The 27798-nt window shown below is 38.6% G+C and overlaps 1 protein-coding gene across 1 annotated transcript in view; it reads right to left on the minus strand.

The window, feature by feature from the left end:
- The window catches only part of LOC122734527 (cytidine monophosphate-N-acetylneuraminic acid hydroxylase-like), a 106314-nt gene that overhangs the window by 29895 nt on the left and 48621 nt on the right, over positions 1–27798 (minus strand). The window contains exons 6-7 of the mRNA XM_043975414.1: positions 23161–23351; positions 10759–10906 (exon numbers count right to left, since the gene is read on the minus strand). Of these exons, the coding sequence (XP_043831349.1) occupies positions 10759–10906; positions 23161–23351 (339 nt within the window). The remainder of the gene's footprint in view (positions 1–10758; positions 10907–23160; positions 23352–27798) is intronic.

Genomic DNA, 27798 nt, shown 5'->3' on the forward strand with positions numbered 1-27798 from the left:
CTGATCTCAATGCTTCTGATGGGGGAGTTGGAATACTCTTTGCTCCCCAATGACACTTCCAGATTTTCCCTCTACTACTATCACTCAATAACCTCTCCTCCATTAAGGGTCACTCAATCCATATCTACCATCTAAACCAGATTCTGTTAGCTATTGTCTACTGACCTTTAGGACATTCCCCTTCTTTCTTCACTAAATTCAGTCCTTGCTTAGTCTTTCTATTTCAAATCCTTTTCACATTCCAGGAGACTTCAACACACATGTTCATATTTCCTCAAACACCCTATTTTTCTAGTCCTCAATCAATTTGCCAAGAAGAAATCATGAAACCATGTTGACAGGATCCACTATAATCTTATGCTAACTAATTTCAACCAGGCCCTCACAATAGCAAGGCAATTTTACTACTCCGTAATTGATTTGTATTCTCATTGATCACAACAGCTTCAACAAAACTTTTCTCTTTTCCTCAAAACTCCCACTGCACCCTTCTCCTTAACCTCTTTACTGAGGATTTTATCTCATAATTCTAAAAATTCATCAAATGCTTGCTCTTCTCTCCTTCTTACCTCATCTCTCTATTATTGCCTACTTTACTCCATTCTAGTGTGGAGGGAACTCTTCTTCTTGCCAAGGCTAACCCTCTACATATGTCCTTGACCCCCATTCCCCATGTAATGGGTGAAATCTGAAATAACTGAGGAAAACAATTAACAGGATATAAACAGAATACAACATTAGATAATCTGATTTTCTACTTGGAGGAAAGATTAGGGGCTTTCCAAATTGGAAAGCCCCTAATTCCAGAGTTGGGAAATGGGAGAGAGAGCTGGTGGACTTTTCTAGATGTGAAATAGGATGTCACTCAATTCCCATGATTACTAAGCAGGTGGAATTTACAGGAAAATGAAATTTGATCTCAAAATGGAGTCACTTTTTCTTTTTTAGTGAGGCAATTGGGGTTAAGTGACTTGCCCAGGGTCACACAGCTAGTAAGTGTTAAGTGTCTGAGGCCGGATTTGAACTCAGGGCCTCCTGACTCCAGGGCCGGTGCTCTATCCACTACGCCACCTAGCCGCCCCGATGGAATCACTTTTACAAGATGGAGTCAGTTTGATTCCCACAATTCCCACAATTCTCTCATCCCTCATGTCTTTGCCAGCAGATTGCCTCCACCATTATCGCCACTCTCTCATAATTTTCCATTTCTATCTACTAGCAATTTCTCTTTTCCCTGCAAACATGCTCATATTACCCCTTCCTCAAAAAAAAAAAAAATCACTAGATCCTAATATGTTAGCCGGCAATCATCTAATATCGCTTCTGACCTCAGATATATTTGAAAAAGCTATCTAAAATCAGTACCTCCATTTTTTTTCCTCTCACTGTCTCCCAAACAATGTGTGGTCTGGTTTTCAATCTAATCATTCAACTGAAATTGCTCTCTCCAAAGTTCCCAATGATCTCTTTTTTGTTGTTTTTTAATTTATTATTTTTTTTTTTGCAGGGCAATGAGGGTTAAGTGACTTGCCCAGGATCACGCAGGTAGTAAGTGTCAAGTGTCTGAGGTCACATTTGAACTCAGGTCCCCCTGAATCCAGGGCTGGTGCTTTATCCACTGCACCACCTAGCTGCCCTCCATGATCTCTTAATTTCCAAATCTAATAGCTTTTTTAAAATCTCATTCGTATTGACTTCTCCATAGACTTTGACACTGCTGACATCTTCCTCCTGGATAATTTCTCCCCTCTAGATTTTCGTCACACTGCTCTCTCCTAGTCTCTTTTCCTGCATCTTCATTCATGTTACACCTACTAAGTATTGGTGTTCCTAAAGTCTTAGTCCTCAAGGCCATCCCCTTTCTTATTTCTCTATTTTCTCACTTGATGACATCAACTGTCCTGGGTTCAATGATTAATTCCATGAATGTTGTTCTCAGATTTTATGTACACCTATACTCTTTCTCTTCAGCTTCACTCCCACATCACTGACTGCCTTTTGGACACTGGCTAGCCTGTAGGCATCACAAACTCAACATCTCCAGGACAGAATTCATTATCTTTCCCTTCAAACCATTCCTTCTTTGGAACATTTCTATTATTGTTTTGGCACCAACATCCCTCCAGTAATCCAGATTCAAAACCTAGGTATTATTCTCAACGTCTCTCTCTTGCTTACCCTCACATTTCTAATCAGTTGCCAAAATTTTATAACTTCTTTCTCTATAACATCTCTCATAGACATCCTTTTCTCTACACCAACATAGCCACAATTCCAGTTTGAACCCTGATCTCTCAGCTGGACTATTCCAATAATCTTTTAATTTGGTCTCCCTGCCTCAAAGCCTCACTGTATTCCAATCCATTCTCCACTCAACCACCAAAGTGATTTTCCTTCAGTGTAGGTGTGACAATGTCATCACTAATTCTTACTCTGCCCCTTCACCAAATTTCAGGGGCCCCCTATTAACTCCTGGATCAAATATAAAGTCATCTGTTTGGTATTTAAAAGTTTTCATGAACTGGCCCCTTCTTACCTTTCCAATGTTCTTACATTCTATTCCCTTCTCTTTAGCCTATGGTCTGGCCATATATACCAGCTTACTTTTCCTTGAACATGACACTTCATCTCTGTGCCTCTGCACAAGCTTCCCCAATGCCTGGAATGCTATTCCTACCAATTCTTAGACTCTCTGATTTCCTTTAAGATTCAACCCAAGGGGCAGCTAGGTGGCACAGTGGATAGAGCACCAGCCCTGGATTCAGGAAGACCTGAGTTCAAATCCAGCCTCAGACACTTAACACTTACTAGCTATGTCGCCCTGGGCAAGTCACTTAACCTGAATTGACTCACCAAAACAAACAAACAAACAAAAAAACACACACACACACACACACACAAAAAGATTCAACCCAAGTAACATCTTCTCCCAGGGTCCTTTCTTGGTCTCTCTCTACCTCCCAAGTTACAGGTGTCATCCTCCCTAAGTTCACTTTCCATCAATCTTTAATTTATCTTGTATGTTTTGATTTATATATGTTATATCCCTTTTAGAATATAAACTCCTTGGGGCAGCTAGCTAGTGCTCAGGAGGACCTGAGTTCAAATCCGGCCTCAGACACTTGACACTTACTAGCTGTGTGACCCTGGGCAAGTAACTTAACCCTCATTGTCCTGCAAAAAAGGAAAAAAAAGAACATAAACTCCTTGATGACAAGGACTATTATTGCTTTTCCTTTAATACCCAGGGCTTAACATTGTACCCACCATATAGTAAAGGTTTAAGAAATGTTTGACTACTGATTCTTTAATCACTCCATTAACAATGTGTTATATGCAATGCTACAGAGAAATCAAGGAAGATAACTGAGAAAATCCTATTAGATAGTATGATTATGATTCATTATATTTAAGAAAGAATTTTTTGTAAATTTTTCTGTACAAAAACCAGATTATAAGTAGTCAAGGAATAAATAGAAAGTGGGGAGGTGAAAAAAATAAACAAAAGTAATCTCACAAAAATTAAGAGTGAAAGGGAGAAGGTGTAGTTCAGGGGGTTGGCAGTTCAAGGAAAGATTAGTCAATAAGTTCCTTAAAATGTGAATAAATTGGGGGGCGGAGCCAAGATGGCGGAGAGGAAGCAGCAAGCTGCCTGAGCTCTCCTTCTGTTCCGTCAAAACGAACATTAAATCAAGCCTCTGGACGGATTCTGAAACTACAGAACCTGCAAAGAGACAGAGAGACACAGTCCTCCAACCAGAGATAATTTAGAAGACTTCAGGAAAAGGTCGGTCTGACTCGGGCAAAAGGGAGGCCCAGCGCAGGGCAACAGCCCAGCGCCGAGGGGGTCAGGGCAAGTCAGCAGGAGCTGTGGGCCACAGCCGAACAACTGAGGCCCCTAGAACCTGGTTCAAAAATCTGGTGGCCAAGAAGGACAGTGGAAAAACCTACCTGCACCGGCCGAGAGGGCCACGAATGGGTCAGGCGGGATCAGACGCCGGGGTTCGGTGCCTGGCTGGCCGAGCACAATCAGACAGGAAGTGCAGGGCGGGGGATCTCCACACACCATAAAGGCCTCAGAGTAAAAACCCGGCCACACAGCACCTATACCCCTGCACAAGAAGCCCAAAACAGGGACCCTGGTGCCCCCAGAGCAGACCTCAACTTAAAGAATAAATAAATAAGCTGCAATAATGAGTAAGAAGCAAAAAAGAGCCCTCTCCATTGAGAGCTTCTGTATCAATAGGGAAGAAGCCAACACAAACTCAGATGATGACAATAGCCTCAAATTGCCTACATCTGAAGCCTCAGGAGGGAAGGTGAATTGGTCGCAAGAACAAAAAGCCTTCCTGGAAGAGCTCAAAAAGGATTTTAAAAATCAATTGCAAGAGGTAGAAGAAAAAATGGGGAGAGAAATGAAAGCAAAACAAGAAAACTATGAAAAAAGAATCAGCAGCTTGGAAAAGGAAGCACATAATTTCACTGAAGAAAACAAAGCCTTAAAAAATTCATTTGGTCAAATGGAAAAAAAAGGTGCATAATCTCACTGAAGAAAGCAATACCTTAAAAAATTAACTTGGCCAAATAGAAAAAAAGGTGCATAATCTCACTGAAGAAAACAATGCTTTAAAAATTAAAATTGGACAGTTGGAAGATAAGGAATCCATGAGACACCAGGAATCAGTCAAGCAGAATAAAAAAAATGAAAAAATAGAAGAAAATGTGAAATACCTCATTGGAAAGACAACTTATCTGGAAAACAGATCGAGGAGAGACAATTTGAGAATCATTGGACTGCCTGAAAGCCATGACCAGAAAAAGAATCTAGACACCATATTCCAGGAAATTATTAAGGAGAACTGCCCTGATATCATAGAATCAGAGGATAAAATCATCATTGAAAGAATCCACCGATCACCTCCTGAAAGAGACCCCAAAAGGAAAACTCCAAGGAATATTGAAGCCAAATTCCAGAATTATCAGGTGAAGGAGAAAATACTCCAAGCAGCCAGAAAGAAGCAATTTAAATATCATGGAGCCACAGTCAGGATTGCTCAGGACCTGGCAGCTTCAACATTAAAGGACCGCAAGGCTTGGAATATGATATTCCGGAAGGCAAAGGAGCTTGGATTGCGGCCAAGAATCTATCTATTACCCAGCAAAAATGTGCATTTTCTTTCAGGGGAAAAGATGGACATTTAATGACATTGGGGACTTTCAATCTTTCCTGGTGAAAAGACCAGAACTGAATAGAAAATTCGATCTCAACATACAAGACTCAAGAGAAGTTTAAAAAGGTAAACAGAGGGGGGAAAAAAAAGGTTACCCTATTAGGTTAAACTGTTTATATCCCTACACAGGAAGATAATACTCATAACTTTTAAGAACTGTAAATGTATTTGGGCAGAGAGAAGGACTTTATATAGAGGGTACAAATATAAATTGTCTTTGATGTGATGATACAAAAGAATTAAGGGGTTAAAAAGGGAGTCTATGGGGAGGAGAGGAAAGGGGAGGTAGAATGGGATGAATTATATCATATGAAGAGGTGGAAAAAAACCCATTATAATAGAGGGAAAGAAAGGAGGGGGGAACATTATTTCAACCCTATTCTCATTAGATTTGACTCAAAGAGGGAATAACATATACGTTCATTGGGATAAAGAAACTTAACTCATTCTTTAGGGAAACAAAAGGGGAAGGAAAGGGGGGGACTGATAGAAGGGAGGACAAAAGCAAGGGAGAAAAGAGTAAAGAAAAGAGAGGGGGTGATAAAAAGGGAGGGCAGATCGGGGGAGGCAGGGGTAAGAAGTAAAACGTCGGTGAGGAGGAATAGGGTGAAAGAAGGGGGGGAAAGTACAAAGGGGGTAAATAGGATGGAGGGGAATAGACAGTCAGTAATAATAACTGTGAATGTGAATGGGATGAACTCTGCTATAAAATGGAAGCGAATTGCAGAGTGGATTAAAAACCAGAAGCCTACAATATGCTATTTACAAGAAACACATTTGAAGCAGAGAGATACACACAGAGTAAAGGTAAAAGGATGGAGCAGAATATATTATGCCTCAGCTAAAGTAAAAAAGGCAGGGGTAGCAATCCTTATCTCAGACAAAGTGCAGGCAAAAATAGATCTCATTAAAAGAGATAAGGGGGGCAGCTAGGTGGCACAGTGGATAAAGCACTGGCCCTGGAGTCAGGAGTACCTGAGTTCAAATCCAGCCTCAGACACTTAACACTTACTAGCTGTGTGACCCTGGGCAAGTCACTTAACCCCAATTGCCTTACCAAAAAAACAAACAAACAAACAAACAAAAAAGAAAAGAGATAAGGAAGGAAATTACATCTTACTTAAAGGTACTATAGATAATGAAGTAATATCAATATTAAATATGTATGCGCCAAGTGGTATAGCATCCAAGTTCTTAGAGGAGAAGTTAAATGAGTTACAAGAGGAATTAGACAGTAATACTATACTAGTGGGGGATCTGAATCTCCCCCTCTCAGAATTAGATAAATCTAGCCAAAAAATAAATAAGAAAGAAGTGAAAGAGGTGAATAGGTTACTAGAAAAGTTAGACATGATAGATGTCTGGAGAAAATTGAATGGGGATAGAAAGGAATATACCTTTTTCTCAGCAGTACATGGCACATTTTCAAAAATTGACCATGTATTAGGGCACAAAAACATCATAGTCAAATGTAGAAAGGCAGAAATAGTAAATGCATCCTTCTCAGATCATGATGCAATAAAAATTACATGTAAGAAAGAGCCAGGGAAAAGTAGAATGAAAATCATTTGGAAACTAAATAATTTCATTCTAAAGAATGAATGGGCCAAACAAGAAATCATAGAAACAATCAATAACTTTATCCAAGAGAATGACAATAATGAGACAACATACCCAAATCTATGGGATGCAGCCAAAGCAGTGCTTAGGGGAAAATTTATAGCTCTAAATGCTTACATGAATAAAAAAGAGAAAGAAGAGATTAATGAATTGGGCATGCAACTTAAAAAGCTAGAAAAAGAACAAATTAGAAATCCCCAATTAGACACTAAATTAGAGATCCTGAAAATTAAAGGAGAAATTAATAAGATTGAAAGCAAAAAAACTATAGAATTAATCAATAAAACTAAGAGCTGTTTTTATGAAAAAAACAATAAAATAGATAAAATATTGGTTAATTTGATTTAAAAAAAGAAAGAAGAAAACCAAATTACCAGTATCAAAAATGAAAAGGGTGATGTTACCACCAATGAAGTGGAAATTAAATCAATAATTAGGAATTATTTTGCCCAACTGTATGCCAATAAATTTGACAATCTAAATGAAATGGATGAATATTTACAAAAATACAAACTGCCCAGGTTAACGGAAGAAGAAATAAAATCCTTAAATAAACCCATATTAGAAAAAGAAATTGAACAAGCCATTAATGAACTCCCTAAGAAAAAATCCCCAGGGCCAGATGGGTTTATGGGTGAATTTTACCAAACATTTAAAGAACAGTTAACTCCAATATTATACAAATTATTTGGAAAAATAGGTGAAGAAGGAGTTCTACCAAATTCGTTTTATGACACAAATATGGTGGTGATACCAAAACCAGGCAAAGCAAAAACAGAGAAAGAAAATTATAGACCAATTTCCCTAATGAATATTGATGCAAAAATCTTAAACAAGCTATTAGCAAGGAGATTACAGCAAGTGATCACCAGGATAATACACTATGACCAGGTGGGATTTATACCAGGAATGCAGGGCTGGTTCAACATTAGAAAAACTATTAACATAATCAACCACATCAATAAGAAAACCAACCAAAATCATATGATTATCTCAATAGATGCAGAGAAAGCTTTTGACAAAGTACAACACCCATTCCTAATAAAAACACTAGAGAGTTTAGGAATAGGTGGAGCTTTCCCTAGAATAATAAACAGTATCTACCTAAAGCCATCAGCAAGTATTATATGCAATGGAGATAAATTAGAGGCCTTCCCAATAAGATCAGGGGTGAAACAGGGATGTCCATTATCACCCCCATTATTTAATATTGTCCTAGAAATGTTAGCTTTAGCAATCAGAGAAGAGAAAGGAATTAGAATAGGCAAGGAGGAAACAAAACTATCGCTCTTTGCAGATGATATGATGGTATACTTAAAGAATCCTAGAGAATCAACTCAAAAATTACTTGAAACAATTAACAACTTTAGCAAAGTACCAGGATATAAAATAAATCCACAAAAATCATCAGCATTTCTATACATGACCAACAAAATCCAGCAGCAAGAGATAGAAAGAGAAATTCCATTTAAAGTAACGGTAGATAATATAAAATACTTGGGAGTCTACTTGCCAAGACAAACCCAGGAACTCTATGAACACAACTACCAAACACTCTTCACACAAATCAAATCAGATCTAAATAATTGGAAAGATATCAATTGCTCATGGATAGGCAGAGCTAATATAGTAAAAATGACAATACTGCCTAAATTAATTTACTTATTCAGTGCCATACCAATCAGACTACCTAAAAATTATTTTATACAGCTAGAAAAAATAATAACAAAATTCATCTGGAAAAACAAAAAATCAAGAATATCCAGGGAAATAATGAAAAAAAATTCACAGGAAGGTGGGTTAGCAGTACCAAACCTGGAGCTTTACTATAAGGCGGCAGTCATCAAAACTATCTGGTACTGGCTAAAAAATAGAGTGGTAGATCAATGGAATAGGCTAGGCTCAGGAAATGCAGTAGTAAATGACACTAGTAATGTAGTGTTTGATAAACCCAAAGACTCCAGCTTCTGGGATAGGAACTCAGTATTTGACAAAAACTGCTGGGAAAACTAGAAGATAGTATGGCAGAAATTAGGCATAGACCAACATCTTACACCTTATACTAAAATAAGGTCAAAATGGATACACGATTTAGACATAAGAGGTGATACCATAGGTAAATTAGGAGAGAAAGGAATAGTCTACCTATCAGATCTTTGGAAAGGAAAACAGTTTTTGACCAAACAAGAGATAGAGTATATTATAAAATGCAAAATGGATGATTTTGGTTATATTAAATTTAAAAATTTCTGTACAAACAGAAGCAATGCACCCAAGAAGGGAGGCAGAAAGCTGGGAAACAATTTTTGAGGCCAGTACTTCTGATAAAGGCCTCATCTCTAAAATATATAGGGAACTAAATCAAATTTATAAGAATCCAAGTCATTCCCCAATTGAGAAATGGTCAAAGGATATGAACAGGCAGTTTTCTGATGAAGAAACCAAAGCTTTCTATTATCTATTATTATCTATTATCTATTCCCATATGAAAAATTGCTCTAAATCTCTAATGATTAGAGAGATGCAAATTAAAACAACTCTGAGGTACCACCTGACACCTATCAGATTGGCTAAAATGACAAAAAAAGAAGATAATAAATGTTGGAGAAGCTGTGGGAAAATTGGAACACTAATTCATTGTTGGTGGAGCTGTGAACTGATCCAACCATTCTGGAGAGCAATTTGGAATTATGCCCAAAGGGTGATAAAGCTGTGCATACCCTTTGACCCAGCAATTCCACTTTTAGGTCTTTTTCCCAAAGAAATCATGGAAGGGGGAAAGGGACCCACATGTACAAAAATATTTATAGCTGCTCTTTATGTGGTAGCAAGGAATTGGAAGTTGAGGGGGTGCCCATCAATTGGGGAATGGCTGGACAAGTTGTGGTATATGAATACAATGGAATACTATTGTGCTGTAAGAAATGATGAGCAGGAGGAGTTCAGAGAAACCTGGAGGGTCTTACGTGAGCTGATGATGAGTGAGATGAGCAGAACCAGAAGAACATTGTACACAGTATCATCAACATTGAGTGTTGACCTACTGTGATGGACTATATTCTTCTCACCAATGCAATGGTACAGAAGAGTTCCAGGGAACTCATGATAGAAGAGGATCTCCAAATCCAAGGAAAAAAAAAAAGAACTGTGGAGTATAGATGCTGATTGAACCATACTATTTCTTTTGTTTGGGGTGCTGTTGTTTTTTTTTTTTCTATTTTGAGGTTTTGCATCACTGCCCTGATTTTTTCTCTTATAACAGGATTAATGCAGAAATAGGATTAATGTTATTATGGATATATATGTGTGTGTATAAATATATATATATATATGTATATGTATATATATAGATATATAGATATAACCTATATCAGATTACCTGCTGTCTAGGGAAGGGGGGAGGGAGGGAGAAAAATCTGAAATTGTAAAGCTTGTATAAACAAAAGTTGAGAACTATCTTTACATGTAATGGAAAAAATAAAATACCTTATATGTAAAAAAAAATGTGAATAAATTTCCATTGTCCAAACTTGAAATGGGAAACTAATCTTTGATAAAGCTTAATTTAATATGGTTCCGGGGCAGCTAGGTGGTGCAGTGGATAGAGCACCGGCCCTAGAGTCAGGAGTACCTGAGTTCAAATCCGGCCTCAGACATTTAACACTTACTAGCTGTGTGACCCTGGGCAAGTCACTTAACCTCAATTGCCTCACTAAAAAAAAAAAAATTTAATGTGGTTCTACTCGACACTGAAACTCACTTTGAGGCTGTTTCTACACAACATGAAGCAGGTGAAGATTTGGAATTATCTTCTAAATTCAGTTTATTCTAAAATGACCAGCATTGCCTCAAAGAAACCCTTTCCAAATCATCCAGGAGAGACGTATAAAAGACTCGAATGTCTGACCTCCTGCCAAATCCCAAATGGCACCACGTGAATGTTAGTCAATGGCACACCGCTCTGCTTCAGATTCCAAAAAACAGGCCTCTCTGTGTTTCCGACATAAATAGGAATGTTTGATCTTCGGTCAGCAAGCTTCTTCAGAGTTGGATAGCTGGGCTCAGGAGGAGAAGAGGGAAGGGTGAAAAACAGAAACATCCATTATAAGAAACAAAATGTTCCTTTTTATAAACATTATCACAGAGGATAAGCATTGAAAAACTGGTTTTTCTCTATTTTTTTTTTCAAAAAATCCCTTTCATATCCAAACATAAGATAAATGGAATAATAAGAGATTTGGGGAAGATGCCACTCTTAAAAATCATCGACCCTGGGATTCATGTGTCAGCCCAGTTTATAGGCTCATAAGGCAATATAAACTTAATCCCAATACTACTAATGGAAAGCACCCTGGTTTCAATTTCTTCCCTCTGCCATCAGCAATGGAAGTCTGCTGGGACAAAAGACTGAGGGAATTTTCACCTATGGTGGATGTGAAATACACATAAGGTAGCCTCATTTTGGAAGGGACTTCGTTTAAAGGACCTGTATTTATTCTTTGGCCTCACTGTTAAGCCAATATTATTGACCAGACAAGAGTCAAACTTGGAAAGCCAGCATGGAACAGAGACAAGAAGACTGAGCTTGGAGTCGCAGAACCTGAGTTTGGATCCTAGCTCTGCCGCTTACTTACTACCTGTGTGAACCTGACTTCACCTCTCTGGGCCTCAGTTTCCTCATCTATAAAAAAAAGGGGGTTGGACTAGATAACTCTCAAAGTCTCTTTCAGCTCTAAATCTAAATTGAGCTTCACTCAATCAGAATTTGTGACAATTCAGACACGGGGCATTCAGTCTGAAAATATTTATTGGGGGCAGCTAGGTGGCGCAGTGGATAGAGCACCGGCCCTGGATTCAGGAGGACCTGAGTTCAAATCTGGCCTCAGATACTTAACACTTACTAGCTGTGTGACCCTGGGCAAGTCACTTAACCCCAATTGCCTCACAAAAAAAAAAAAGAAAATATTTATTGGTTGTCCATTGTATGGCCAACTCTGCTATCAAAGATTTCTTTCTCTGAAAAATTTTAGCATCCAGTAAAGGCAATGAGGTAAAAATCAGTCATCTTTTTCAAACCAAGGCCTCAAGAGACTAAAGGTTCTTGAAATAGTCCTTTAGTTTCTGAACCCATGAATTAATTCTCGTGTATTAAAATACTTCAGTGGTGTAGCCAGAACAGTGCCTTCCATATCAGAGGTGCTCAACAAATACTCAACTCAACTTACTTTGAGATTTTCAATTAGTTATGTGGATTGAAATCTATTCTGAATTATTATTTCTTTTTCACTAAGTTAACTAATATTATTTATTTGTGTCCACATCTATCTTATAATGTTAGATAGTAAGGCATAGGGATAGAGTGACATCCTTGAAGTCAAGAAGACCAGAATTCAAGTTTTCCCTCTGAGACATATAAGCTGGGTGACCACAGGAAGTCTCTTAACCTCTTAGAGGCCTGGTGAACTGCTAAAAGGAGATGTTCCAAAGGATTTGTTGATCTGCATCAGTGGAAGGTGTTTTCCTACCAGAGAGTTCCACACATCGATAAAATCATAGTTCCAGGCATCCTTGCCCCACCCACAAATCTTCTTTCACATACTTAACATTTATGTTTAATACACAATTCTTCACATTTCATTTCTTTGAAAGTTTTCTATTACAGAGACTTTTGATTCAGTCTCCTGGAGGAGCCAAAGTAAAACTAGCTGCAGTGAATATCAACATCAGTAAAATTTATTTACAGATTCACCCAACAAAATTAACTTTTAAATGTTCATTTCTTAAATATATAGTTTTGTTTTCTTTTTTTCTATTAATTTTTGCTTCATTTCTAGTGGGGTGGTAGTTGTTTTATTTTACAAAATCACCAGCTTCCTCCTGTTTGGACTAAGGTAGATCTATTCTACATCCAAAGGTTATGATCCCAGAGTGATACCACTAAAAATAAGGATAGGATCCCACTAACAAATGGGCTGTCTTTATTATCTTATTGGAGACAAGGCAAGAAAAATCGGCAATGTACTGATGTTAAACTCTAGATGTATTTCCATATAGTTCTGTCCAGATCACCCTTGAACATCTTTGAGACTTCACTTTCTTAGGGCAACTCTTACGAAACAAATGTCTTTATTTCTGCCTTCCACGACCATGTAATAACATATTTAGCCCTATATAACCCACCTAAACTTTACTACAATATTTTTTATTATATATTTTATTATATGGCATATGAACCATGAAACCAGTTATATTCCATAATTCTAATGTTGGCTTCTGTGAAACACAGTTACAACAAAACAGGGCATTGTCTCATGTAATCCAGCACATCTGGATTTTTTCTTTTCAAACTTTTTTCAAAGCAAAGACTTTTCAAAACAAAGATTCCATTTGATCAAGTAGGAGCCAACAATATCAAAATAGGTATGTCAGAGTTCTAACTGGTCTGCAATTTTCTTCAAAACTGGTAAAAAACACTTTCAAATTGGTAGCTATCTGACACAGTGGACAGAGTCCTAGAAGACCTAAGCTCAAATCCAGCCTCAGATACTTACCATCTGTGATAAAATAATGGGATTTAGCAGATACTCAAAGGCCCACCTGGAGATTAATCTAAACTGATTGATGATTGAAGCGGGCCCATGGTGGAGGACTTGAGGAAGAACCAAACCAGGCTGGAACTCTAGGCTAGATAGGCCTTTTCTTAACTCCACGTGTTCTTTTTTTTCTAATACCTGGTATGCCTTAATAAATGCTTAATGCCTAAAGACTGGTGCTAAAGCTTCTAATTTAAGGCAACCTGTTAAGGGTTAAAATTCTAGCTAGTCTGTCTAAAATATCTAATGAGTGGTCGCCAATAAATTATAAGCTTTAGCAAGAGTTAGACTTTTAAGCATTTATTAAGGAGAATAAGAATTTGGTAAAGAGAGAGAGAAAGGCCTAGATTCCTATCTATTAAAGGGAGAGCACATTTCTAGCTCCGCTCTCCGCCAGAGTCCAGAGGAAAGAGCGTGAGACCGAGCGCCCGTCTCTTCCTTCCTCCTCCCACTAGTCCGCGTCACTTCCTGAAGCCTGGTCTTGCCCTCAAAGACCTTTGCTTCATGGGCAGAACTCTTCTACAGTAAGTATCCAGCAGGTGGCGTCATTCCAATCGTTACAGTCCCCCCTGTTGTTCCTCAAGAAACAAAATGTTTCCTTGACGGAACAGTAAAAACAATATAATAACTATTGCTAACTAATAATATGTGAACAACAATATAGAAAAGGAAGAGAGGAAAGTTTTGTCCAGAGGGGCGATTTTTTTTTTTTTGTCCTCATGAACCGACGCTTTGACATTGGTCTTGCAAAGGGAGGGCCTCTGCAGAGAATACATGTTACAGATGGTGTATATTATAACAGAAAGAGAAAAAAAAACAACAAAAACAACAAATCAAAACTGTTCATTTAAAGTCTCTGAAAGTCTTTTCTCAGATGTCCTCTAGGTGTAGTCGTGGAATGGAAGTCTTTTCAGGGGTTGATGTGTGGATGCTGGTAATCAGCCAGGAAAATTTCCTACAAAATTGAGCTTAACAGAACTTTAAAATAGCTTTGTCAATAATCAAATCAAACAATGAAAGTTCTCAAAAACATGTCTAAGGGAATTCAGAATCTTAGTTGTTACACATGAAACATATAATAAAACAAAAATTGAACCATTCTTTAAAATTATAATATTACTATAGTCCCCCCTTATGGAGGGTATTTGAGAAGACAATTGCTGCGATATTAATTTTTAAAAATAATTTTTATCTTTGTTTCATCACTTTTTGCATCATCTGCCTAATTATCCTCATGCCATTATGAGAAATTAAAAAATCTAATATAATTGGTAACAGGTGTCAAGGCCAAATTCAACACTGTATTTATCATGACACCTGAGATAATTATGGGGGTTACCATAAAAGAACAGAGAAATGATGGGATATGAGCATTCCCACACTTGAGCAATATGTACTGCCCATGCAGTATGCCAGGCTTAAAATAGGTGGATGGAATATATGTCCATGCCACCGAACATATTGGAGGAAACTGAGTCAGACTTAATCAGATGCATGGGATTGAGATGGTCCATGGCATCAGGCATATAGGAGGGAGCATAGAAGCCAGGTGTAGAAGTGAGATGGGTGGGATCAATACTTCCAGCCATCTGTACAATATTGTGGGGAAAAATAAAATAAAATATTAAACCAAGAGAATCCAACCTCAACATTAGTCAAAAGCCGTTCCCTCGGCCATACCTTGACTTCATGCATGTCTCCCCTCATGTGACAGTTCAGTGTCTGCTCTTGCATGTATTCCTCTTGTGATTGGATGGCATCTTGGCCAACTGGCATCTGATAACTCAGAATAAAGGCAATTAATGTCTTAAATGATAAATTCCCATAATCCAAGTCTCATATGGATTTAAAATTGAGGATAATAAATGATTGCAAAAAATGTGAATACATCTTGACTCAGAACACAATATATAATTACGCAACAATTTCAAATAATACCCATTTTTTGTACTTAGTATACAATTACTTTTGTGAAAAATCAGAACATATTTAAATACAAGTTAAAGCACAACAGAATCTCAAAGAAAACTTTTTTTTTGAAAAAAGAAAACTTTTACAAATGTTCCCCTCTTTTTTTTTTTTTTGAATATGCTTATCAAAAATAATACTTCTTTACACTTGCCATGGCAACCAATTTGCCAGGGAAATGCTTCAAAGAGTTTGATCAAATAATCAGTTGAGAAAAAATAACAAAAACAAACAACTCAGAATATGGGAGCACAATACTCCTAGAATTAACATTGTATAATAAAAACAAAACCATCTTGCAATGTTTCAAAATTAGATAGATAAATGAATAGAAGAAAATACACATGGAACAATAAAAGACAATGAAATTCAAACTAAGGAAATATAAATGAATATGAACTTAATAAGAGTATTATAAAATATAAACTTGATCACATGACTATAAAAAACTTTTACAAATATTCTCCTTGTTTTAAAAACTAAGTATAAAACACAACCTCAAAAGCATGAAAATCTCTATGAAAATAAACCCATACCATTAATTTCAAAATGTATATGTAATAGCATAGAAATCCTATGTAACCTCTGAACTGATACTGTTAATAATCTTAGTGAATTCAGAACACTCTCGATTCCGATATCTAAAATCCCCAATACTCATATCAATACCTTGCTGCTTACTTCTACATTTCTGTAAAATATATACCCTTCCATGGCAAAAGAAGCAGAGTCTTGAACTATGTTGATGGTTGTCATTCTTATTCAGCTTAAGTTTTTCTTCTTTAACCCCTCTATATTGTCTATCAGTCTTTTCACCATACAAATGCTTTATAAGATTACTAATGAAAGACAAAAGCAGGTTAGCAAAATTATGAACAAAACGAGCATATCTGGAATTTAAAGAGTTTTCTAAGATTGTCTCAAAAGCACAGCCAGGCCGGGGAAAGGCTGAGCCTGAAGCTGCAAATGCAGGTAGAAAAAGTTGAGCATGCGCATCAGATCTCTGGACTTCCCAGGCAGGGGAAGCTATGGGCTTGGCCATGGGAGGAGTAGAGGGTGGGGTCTGGAGAGGAGGGGAAGGACCAGGGCAATTTGAATCAGACTTGATTTTGAACTCAGGCCTGGATTCCTCTTCCCCCACTTGGCCTCCAGGCACTAGGGAATTAAAAGCTTCTAGAGGGTGGGTCATTGCCTCCAGGCATGCAAAATTAAAGCAACAATTAGTGTTAGAACTGGGAAAAGCTGCAGGAATCTCTTCAGGTTTCTCTGAAAAAGCATGGTTGGGAGAGGGGGAGATATTTCCTGGTGTGAGTAAGTTGCTGGCTCTTCTAACAAAAATAAAAAGAAAAATAGAAAATCCACAAAAACAAAGCATTAACATGATCTTATCTCCCACTTGTCTAGTTAAACAGACTAAAATCAAAAATAGGGTAATTAGGGAGTTTAAAAGGTCCATTCGAAAAAATTTAAAGGGAAAACACAGCCAGTACGCCAGTACGCCAGTACTTAGCAGTTTAAAGGGTAGGGGAAATTTCTTACCCAACCAGAAGATCAGAAGTGAGGTTCAGCTGTCCTGCCGCGGTCGCCATCTGTTAAGGGTTAAAATTCTAGCTAGTCTGTCTAAAATATCTAATGAGTGGTCGCCAATAAATTATAAGCTTTAGCAAGAGTTAGACTTTTAAGCATTTATTAAGGAGAATAAGAATTTGGTAAAGAGAGAGAGAAAGGCCTAGATTCCTATCTATTAAAGGGAGAGCACATTTCTAGCTCCGCTCTCCGCCAGAGTCCAGAGGAAAGAGCGTGAGACCGAGCGCCCGTCTCTTCCTTCCTCCTCCCACTAGTCCGCGTCACTTCCTGAAGCCTGGTCTTGCCCTCAAAGACCTTTGCTTCATGGGCAGAACTCTTCTACAGTAAGTATCCAGCAGGTGGCGTCATTCCAATCGTTACAAACCACACAATTTAGATTTTAAACATCACAAAGCTGAGAAAGTCACTTAACCTCTGCCTTCCTCAGTTTCCTCAACTGTAAAACAGGGATACTAATAGCACCTATCTCCCAGGGTTGTTGTGAGGATTAAATGAGATAATGTTTGTAAGGCACTTAGTACAATGCCTGACACATAGTTAGCGCTTAACAAATCCTTCCAAAATATCTGTAATTTCATCAATATGAGTACTACCTTCACCAATAGAGATAGTAATCTCATAAGAGGTGGTTTTGTAAATGGATATGGTCCCAAAAATCCATGGAATCATAGAATCTAAGGTTAAGACCTGATTTCACAGAGCATCCAGTTGAATATGCATTACCTGATCATGAATTCCTTCTCCAGCACCATTCCCAGTCTCTGCTTGAAGATGTCCAGCAAAGAGGGATCTGATGCCACCCAAGTCAGTCTGTCGCACTGTTGAACAGCTCCAGTGTTGAGGAAGTCTTTTCCTTATATCAAGCCTAGATCAGAAACTTTGCAGCTTCCACTTTTTGTTACTAGTCCTCCCTGTTGAGTCCTACCTCTCCCATGTGACAACTCTTCTTAGACTCAATGATGTCTATCATGCCCCCCCACTTAAGTCTTCTATTCTCCAAGTTAAGCATTCCCAGTTCCTTCAGCTGATCTCCATATGTACCTTCCCTATCCCTGTCACCTTTTTGGTCTCCCTCTTTTAGATACTCAGAATGTCCATGTCTTTCCTAAAAGGTGACGCCCAGAAGGGCATTCCAGACCAAGGCAGAATACAGTGAAATTATTATTTTCCTTGATTTGGATACTAGGATTCTTAAGGCAACCTAAGATAGCATAAATCTTTTCATTACCATGTCACTCTGTTGCCTCATAAAATAACTTGCAGATTCACCAAAATCATTAGATTTTTTTCTTTTTTAAGTTTAAAGCAACAGTTCATGACTGACTTTTTTAATACAATGCACACCAAACAATAATCATAATAGCAGGGTCAGTTTCTTCACTAATTTTTTTTTTAATTTAGTGAGGCAATTGGGGTTAAGTGACTTGTCCAGGGTCACACAGCTAGTAAGTGTTAAGTGTCTGAGGCCGGATTTGAACTCAGGTCCTCCTGACTCCAGGGCCGGTACTCTATCCACTGCGCCATCTAGCAGCCCCTCACTATTTTTTTTTAAATGTCTGTACCTTGGGGCAGCTAGATGGCGCAGTGGATAGAGTACCGGCCCTGGAGTCAGGAGGACCTGAGTTCAAATCCGGCCTCAGACACTTAACACTTACTAGCTGTGTGACCCTGGACAAGTCACTTAACCCCAATTGCCTCACAAAAAAAAAAGAAATTTTAAATGTCTGTACCTTAATTCCTAAAATTGTGGGATTTCCTTCTTATCAGGATGGTTTTGAAAGGAGTTCAGTGTATAGATCATGACATGAAATGTTCCTTATTAGCCCAGTCCCATCGTTTTTCAGGGCCTCCTCTCTGAGTTTACCTGATCTTATTTACTGTTTTTATACAAATCCAGTGAGGGAAGTGGGTAATTTTGCATCCATTTCTTAGCAAAGGAACCTTTGTGTTCTGTGTAATGACAGTACAAAGGCTACTTTCTTTTCTTTTCTTTTTTCATTTTTTTGTGGGGCAATGGGGGTTAAGTGACTTGCCCAGGGTCACACAGCTAGTAAGTGTTAAGTGTCTGAGGCTGGATTTGAACTCAGGTACTCCTGAATCCAGGGCCGGTGCTTTATCCACTGCGCCACCTAGCTGCCCCTACAAAGGCTACTGAAATGACAATGGGAAGGAGAGATGAGAAACCAGATGCTCCAGATAATTTTTTCCCCCAGGAGTGTTTTCTAGTCACATTCACACCTTTCTGTACTCACGAAGATGATTTTTTTTAAGCCAAGCATAAAGTTTTGTATTTATCCAAATTAAATTTCATTTCACCCAATTTAACCTCTCACTCTAGTCTGTCAAGATCCTTCTAGATATTAATTACTAAGAATGCTATCAATATTAGGACTGCTAAAAGGAGTTTATATAGACATAAGGCATGGATGTGAGTCCACTGGAATGATCTCCAAAAAATGAAGGGGTGAGAAAGAGGGATAAACTAGGAGAAGAAAAAGGGAAAAGGGAAAAATTTTTCTCACATAAATGAGGTAAACAAGGAAGAGTTGTTATAGTGGATGGTAACATGGGAGCTGGGGGTGGCAGGTAATGCTTTAACATCACCTGGGATAAAGAGTTTCTGTGACTTCTAGTTTAAAATCTAATTAACCTAGCTTCTTGTATGAAATGTATTTTAATCTAGTATAATATCAGCATTTTCCAGTTGGAAGGGGCCTTAGAGCCCATCAAATCCAATCCCTCTATTTTACAACAGAAGTAGGGGCAGCTAGGTGGTGCAGTGGATAGAGCACTGGCCCTGGATTCAGGAGGACCTGAGTTCAAATCTGGCCTCAGACACTTAACACTAGCTGTGTGACTCTGGGCAAGTCACTTAACCCCCAATTGCCTCACAAAAAAAAAAATTAATAAATATTTTACAACAGAAGTAACTAAAGCTCAGGGAGACTAAATAATTTGCCCATTTTCAAGTATAGGAGTTGAAATTCTAAACCCTGTCTTTCCGGCTTCTAATCTAAACACTTTATCCACTCTATCCTTATGCCTCAATATATGATCTGTGATCTTTTGAACTCTTATCCCATTCACACATGACCTATGTTACCAAGCTTCTAGTACCTCCACAGGAGATTTGGCAGTTGGATTGATCTCTGCCCCAGGTGAATAGTTGAGAGGATAACAGGAAGGGACTTTTAGATGATTATTTTCAAATTTCTCTTCCTGTTGTGATCATTATACAAGATGACATAAAAAAAAAAAACAGGGGGCGGCTCAGTGGCACAGTGGATAAAGCACCGGCCCTGGATTCAGGAGTACCTGAGTTCAAATCCGGCCTCAGACACTTGACACTTACTAGCTGTGTGACCCTGGGCAAGTCACTTAACCCCCATTGCCCCGCAAAAAAAAAAAAAAAGATGACATAATCCAGCAAGTACCTGCCTTCTCTAGCTCCCTACCAGTGTGAACAGCAATCTAACACTGGTTTAACTGATTCTTTATGAGGACTGTGAGACAGTTGTTTGCTATCATTTCCAGAGTTCCTGAGAATTGGAACCTTCTGGGATCTGGTCCAATTAACCCACAGTACTATTCTGCATTGAGAAAACCACTTACCATTGCTATTCATTGGACTTCATATCATGGATCCAGTAAATAGAATGGGTGAGGCATGCAATTTGGGTGTAATAGGAGGTTCAATGCTGAGAACATTTTGTGTGCTCACATGGCCAATAATAATTTTATTGTTGTTCAGTCATTTTCAGCTGTGTCCAACTCTTTGTGATCCTATTTGGGGGGTTTTCTTGGAAGAGATACCAGAGTGGTTTCCTATTTCCTTCACCAGCTCATTTTACAGATAAAGAAACTGAGGTAAACAGGGTTAAGAGACTTGCGCAGGGTCACCCAGCTAGTAAGTGTTTGAGGCCTGATTTGAACTCAGGAAGATGAATCCTCCTGACTCCAGACTCAACACACCTACCTACCCTTTATACAGCCCTATGTGGTAAACACTGTGCTAAGCACTTTAAAATGATTATTTCATTTGATCCTCTTTGTGTTCCTCAAACACAAGTTCCTTACAACAAGCAAAAGAAGTAGATGTTATTACCCCCATTTTACAGATGAAGAAACTGAAGCAAATAGAAATTAAATGACTTGCTCTGGGTCATACATCTGGTAAGTATCTGAAGTTGGGTTCCCAAGTGATGCTTAATTTACTTAGGCCAGTCTGCCTTCCTTTTCTCAAGATTTTGTTGTTCATTTGCTTCAGTCATATCTGATTCTTCATTTGGGGTCTTCTTGGCAAAGATATTGGAGTGATTTCCCATTTCCTTCTCCAGTTTATTTTATAGATGAAGAAGAGACAAGCTGTGTGACCCTGGGTAAGTGACTTAACCTTGTTTGCTTCAATTTCCTCACCTGTAAAATGAGAGGGAGGAAAAAAAAAAAAGGCAAACCACTCCAGTGTCTTTGCCAAGAAGACCCCAAATGGAGCTGCAAAGAGTTGGATATTACTGAAAATGACTAAACAACAACTTCCTGATTCCCTTTCGCAGGATAGGCCACCATAATTTACTCAACTGCCTTTAATTGGCAACTATCACCTTCTTACATTATAATGTAGATAAAAACAAATAGAAGCTAAACTACAAATCCACTTATCCACTATTGCCTACTCATTTTCCAGTGGGTTAGGCTTAATTTATCCATCACCTGATGAATACCATTCTTGAGATGACCCTCTCTAGTTTGCTTGGCTGGTCCTTGGACAATAGTCCATTGCGAGGTCTACTCTGCTGAAAAAGTCTTCATGATCTCAAAATCACCTCCTGGCCTTGATGGAACTTTAGTGAAGGGCCTCTATTTAGCAATATATAAATCATTCCCAAAGTAAATATGTCCTTTTCTACTACTACTGTACTCTTTGGTTTCTTGTCCTATTTTCATTGGGATGGAGTGGATCAAATGAGGGGTGGGTTGATGCTCATATCTTTATTAAGCTATCTAAAAACCCACTAACAATGGATATTGATTGATGCTTCTCAATGCTTTTCAATTTCCCAGGAAAAAAATATAATGGGGAGATGAACAAGGTCATCAGACCATAAGATTATAAAAAAGAACTAGAAGTGAGTTCAGTAACCATAGTCCAACCCTAAATTTTACATACAAGGAAACTGAGACCTGTAGGTCACAAAATTCCAATCTGTGACAAAAAGCAAATGAGGCAGAGCTTAGAACATGATCAATTTATTAGGGAGACCAGTGGTCCCTAAGCAATTGGATCTAAGACTTTCCTCTCAGCCAAGGACGCATGGACTAAAAGGTTTTATAGATCTTGGGAAGTCCCTAGTCCTTGGGATGTCCCTTCAAAAGCATAGAAAACTCCTATGATTGGCTAATCTTCAGAAGTAGAAAACTCTTATGATTGGCTAAGGCCAATGTCCATTTAACCACAACTACTTTGTCAGCAAGTTTCCACAGACCAACTACAGGTCATCCACTATCATATACAGGCCACCCACTATAAGTCACTACAGACCATCAACTAGAGGCCGATCAACAGTATTCAGGGGACTTCTAAAGGTCATAAGACCGAGTCAGTCAGATCTTGAGCCTTCCACTCACCAGCAGGCCACTAGTATTTGGTCAACAGGGATTTTCCACAAGCTGTATGGTACAATCAGGGGGTGGAAAGGCAATGCATGATATAATCTTATAACAGGCCTAATACTATAAATCAATAATAATATAATCACCAGTACAATCACTGATAACCCACCAAAACACAACGATCTGAGTAAATACTGACTAAATTGAGTACAAGTATCACAATTATCTTCACAGACCCAGAGAGATTAACTGATTTGCCCAAGGTCACACAAGTAGTTGCTATTTGTAGTTAGATTTGATCTGAGGTCCTTTGAATCAAGAAGTGGAAGGCTTTCAACTGCACTAGACATACCTCACCTGTCCTTCCTCAAAATCTCAGTCTCAGAAGGAAAACATATATAAAATCATTGTGAAAAAGCATAATGCTGACACACACATATAGGATTTCATTATCAGGATCTACACTTCATCTGAGATGAATCTCATTGAAAGTGTGTACCAGCTGCATAAATAACTGACAGGTTAACTTTTCTACTGTCTTCCAGGATTACCTCAAGTGATCAGAGTGCATGTGACTGATGTAAATGAGATCTGCTTGGCACAGCCTCTCTAGCCAGTCCGAGGGAGGCTCGTGAAGCAGCCACCATCCTCTAGCAAAGGCAGGACCAGTTAACCAAGGGTCAAATATCATTTTCTTATCTCCTAATTTGAGATCCATGCAGGCATGGGTGAGATATGTTATCTAGAAAAATAAAGAAAATAGACATGAAAATGATTAACCTTCACTGCTCATCAAAGGATGACTTCATGCTGAGCTTGCTATATGTGGCATGTTAGTGAACAATGTTTCTTTGTATGATCTGATGAAACCTTAAAGTCGAGTAAAAGAGGAGGTTTTTTTTTAAATTGTTGTTGTTGCTGTTGTCCATTCTCTCTTTCTCTCTCTCTCTCTTTGCAAGGCAATGAGGGTTAAGTGACTTGCCCAAGGTCACACAGCTAGTAAGTGTCAAGTGTCTGAGGTCAGATTTGAACTCAGGTCCTCCTGAATCCAGGGCCGGTGCTTTATCCACTGTGCCACCTAACTGCCCCTATCCATTCACTTTAAAAAAAAATTTTTAATCTTAAAAGTATTTTATTATTTCCAGTTACTTATAAAGATAGTTTTTCAACATTTGTTTTCATAAGGTTTTGTGTTCCAAATTTTCCTCCCTCCCTCCCCCCTCCCCAAGACAGAAAGCAATCTGATATAGGTTATATATGTACAATCACATTAAATATATTTCTACATTAGTCATGCTGTGAAAGAAGAATCAGAACAAAAGGGGAAAACCTCCAAGAAGAAAAAACAAACAAAATGAGGTAGAAACAGTATGATTCCATCTGCATTCAGATTGCCCAGTTCTTTTTTCCTGGATGTGGAGAGCATTTTTCATCATGAGTCCTCTGGAATTGTCTTGGATCATTGTAATCCTGAGAAGAGCTAAGTCTATCACAGTTGATCGTAAATTGCACAATGTTGCTGTTACTATATACAGTGTCCTCCTGGTTCTGCTCACTTCATTTAGCATCAGTCCACTTAAGTCTTTCCAGGTATTTCTGAAATCTGCATGCTCATCTTTTTTTTTTTTTTTTTTTGGTGAGGCAATTGGGGCTAAGTGACTTGCCCAGGGTCACACAGCTAGTAAGTGTCTGAGGCAGGATTTGAACTCAGGTACTCCTGAATCCAGGGCCGGTGCTTATCCACTGCGCCATCTAGCTGCCCCTCATCATTTCTTATAGAACAATATATCACAACTTGTTCAGCCATTCCCCAATTGATGGACATTCTCTAGATTTCCAATTCTTTGCCACCACAGAGAGAGCTGTTATAAATATTTTTGCACGTGTGGGTCCTTTTCCCTTTTTTTATGATCTCTTTGGGATACAGACCTAGTAGTGACGTTACTGGGTAAAAGGAGTTTTTATAGAAAATTAAAGTCTTGGGAAGTCAAAATGGAATCCGAAGAAAAGGCCTACCAGCCAAGACTACATATAGAAGGGAAAAAAGCATATATTTGTGATCTGGGTATAAAACCAATAGATATATCAACTTCTTAATTAATTTCATTTACTTCCTTATTCCCCACCTACAAGCTTTAGGAGAGCCAGAATTAGGAGTAGAGAGAGTAACTAATTGCCTGGGGTGTAATGCAAGGAAAAGATAGATCTTTTTAAAAAAAAAATGATTGGGGCAGCTAAGTGGCACAGTGGATAAAGCCCTGGATTCAGGAGGACCTGAGTTCAAATCCGGCCTCAGACCCTTGACACTTACTAGCTGTGTGACCCTGGGCAAGTCACTTAACCCTTATTGCCCCGCCAAAAAATTTTTTAAAAATTAAATTAAAAAAAATTATTGTTTGGAAAGGAACATATTTTTAAGGTCAGAATGTTCTACTGTCCATAGCACAAAGGCACAAAGGTTCTGTGTGTGTGTGTGTGTGTGTGTGTGTGTGTGTGTGTGTGTGTGAGAGAGAGAGAGAGAGAGACAGAGAGACAGAGACAGAGAAATCAAATCCTATGTGCTAAAGGTTCAAAGTCTCTGGGGGACAGCTACACGCAAAGGATACCATTTTCAAAATTTGTCAACGATGCATAGAATTTTTGCCCTTGACCTATAGTATGCTACACTTTTTAGATAATATAGCAGAAATATAGCAATAAATTTTGTGATAAGCATTTGGGATAATATTGTGATAAGTCTGGGAACAAGGAAGAAGTTTCAGGATACTGTAGTTATTCCCTTCCTTCACCCACTATCCAGAGATATTACCATTGTGGGGCTAGAAGAGAGTATTTGTGTATATATATTTTACTCAGTTCCCCAAATTTTCCAGGGTCATTGACCTATGAAGAAATTTCCTTTCACTGTGAAGCCACTTATCTGAGACACAGAGAAGCCATGTAGAAAGAAAAAGAAAAACAGGGAGACTAAGCACTACTCCCCATCCCTCATAACAGAAATCAAGGAAAGCAAATGGAGCTGAGACGTCATGGCATGGTAGAACACAGATGAAGACAGAGACCTGCTTAAGCAGGATGATGCCAGTTACCTGGAGTGGAGAGCAGTTTGTGTTTGGAAAAACTACCAGAATGCAGTCTACCCTTTCCCTGCATCACTGGAGCATTGACTATGAAGCCCTCTACCACCATTCCCACCATCCCAATTACAACCTGTAGCAGAAGTCTGTTCCTTAAGATGCTTATTTGAATTTCTATGGTACTTGAAGTTGCTGTTAAAGTGTATGAGAATTTATGATAGTTTGTTTCCAAGCCTTCAAGTGCAAACTTTGAGACTGAGAGGGAAAAGTAATGTGAGTACCAGGGGCCCTTCCCCTTGCTGAGAAAGCATGAAGTCGAACTGGTGTCCCAGAAGTTGCCTCACCATTCAGGGGCTGCCTTCAAGTCATGTAAATCAATGGACTTGAATGCTACCAGCCAATTAGCTTGGAGCTGTGTGTGGGGACCGCCCCTCTTCCTGTTCCACAGGGAGCTTCCAGTCAAACTGACTCAGATTCTTTCTCTTTGATAGCCTGACCTGCTAAGTGGAGGCGGCTTTCTCTCTCTCTCTCTCTCTCTCTCTCTCTCTCTCTCTCTCTCTCTCTCTCTCCCCCACATAGATTTGTTTTTGTTTTTGTTTTTGTTTTTGTTTTTTGCAGGGCAATGAGGGTTAAGTGACTTGCCCAGGGTCACACAGCTAGTTAAGTGTCAAGTGTCTGAGGCCAGATTTGAACTCAGGTCCTCCTGAATCCAGGTCCAATGCTTTATCCACTGCACCACCTAGCTGCCCCCACCCCCCAGGGGGGTTTAAGCTAGGTAAACATTTAAGCGGGGGCAGGTAGGTGGCACAGTGGATAAAGCACCGGCCCTGGATTCAGGAGGACCTGAGTTCAAATCCGGCCTCGGACACTTGACATTTACTAGCTGTGTGACCCTAGGCAAGTCACTTAATCCTCATTGCCCCGTGAAAAAAATAAAGAAAAATAAAGAAAAAAAAACATATAAGCAAAAATAAACAAATAAATAAATGAATGAATGAAAAGTAAATTAATAAATAAATGGGTGAATGAATGAATAAATTGACAGATAGATAAATAAATTTTTAAAAATATAGAAGTAACATATTAGTAAGATCATATATCATATTGTATTAATAAGAATGTGATGTCTCTGGGTTAGTGTTGATTCAAGAGATTAATAGCAAGGCAGGAGAGGTTGGAGGGATGGCCCTAGCAGAGCAAGCAGCAGGAAAACAAAACAATCGCAGGAGCTTCTACCTATATCAGGGGTTCTGATGAAGCCTCATCTCAGGGCTACAAAGTCAGTCAGATTCAGGATCTAGAGCTTTATCCTAGGGATGAGAATGAATATGTCCTACATCTCCTAGGTTTGGAACCATAGTAATAAACTAGTTAAAGTCTGCCTAAGTCTGGGATAAGCTGGAGGCATGACTAGATAGTGTATTCTTCTTACTAGTTATATGCCAAAGAGTTAAAAATATTGCATATGGTTAAACGTAGTCTGTCATATGACCAGGGATCAATGAAACATAACATATTTTTGTTTGTTTTTGCAGGGCAATTAGAGTTAAGTGACTTGGCCAGAGTTACACAGCTAGTAAGTGTCAAGTGTCTGAGGTCAAATTTGAACTCAGGTCTTCTGAATCCAGGGCCTGTGCTTTATCCACCGCACCACCTAGCTACCCCAAAATATAACATATTTAGGGAGGAAACAGAATTTCTGGATTAAATGGGAGCTCAAAGCAATTTTGATTGGTTAAATCTACACTAACCACATTCTTTAGATTTATAACTCAAACCACACAGAAAGAAGTAGAGTTGGGGGGGAAAGGTTGTGTGATCTCTGAGAACCACAGAAAGCGTGGCACTTGTTGAAACTCTCTTTCAGTGGGTGGAAACTGTAACCATCTACATGAACATAAGAATTCTCAGAAACTGGTTTTTATTTGGGAATATGGTCAAGTTAGTGGCTAGGAATACTGTTTATTAAACTTAAGGAATGAAAGTAGATGTAGAGCCCAGAAAAAGTTTTGTGTACCTGTTTCCTTTCTCCTACATGACAATTATTCATGCATATGGACAGGGGTCTGTGTTTTATCTAAATTTATTATTCTACCCCTGAATACACACCCC

Source organism: Dromiciops gliroides, chromosome 1 (genome assembly GCF_019393635.1).
Source record: "Dromiciops gliroides isolate mDroGli1 chromosome 1, mDroGli1.pri, whole genome shotgun sequence".
NCBI classification, from domain to species: Eukaryota; Metazoa; Chordata; class Mammalia; order Microbiotheria; family Microbiotheriidae; genus Dromiciops; species Dromiciops gliroides.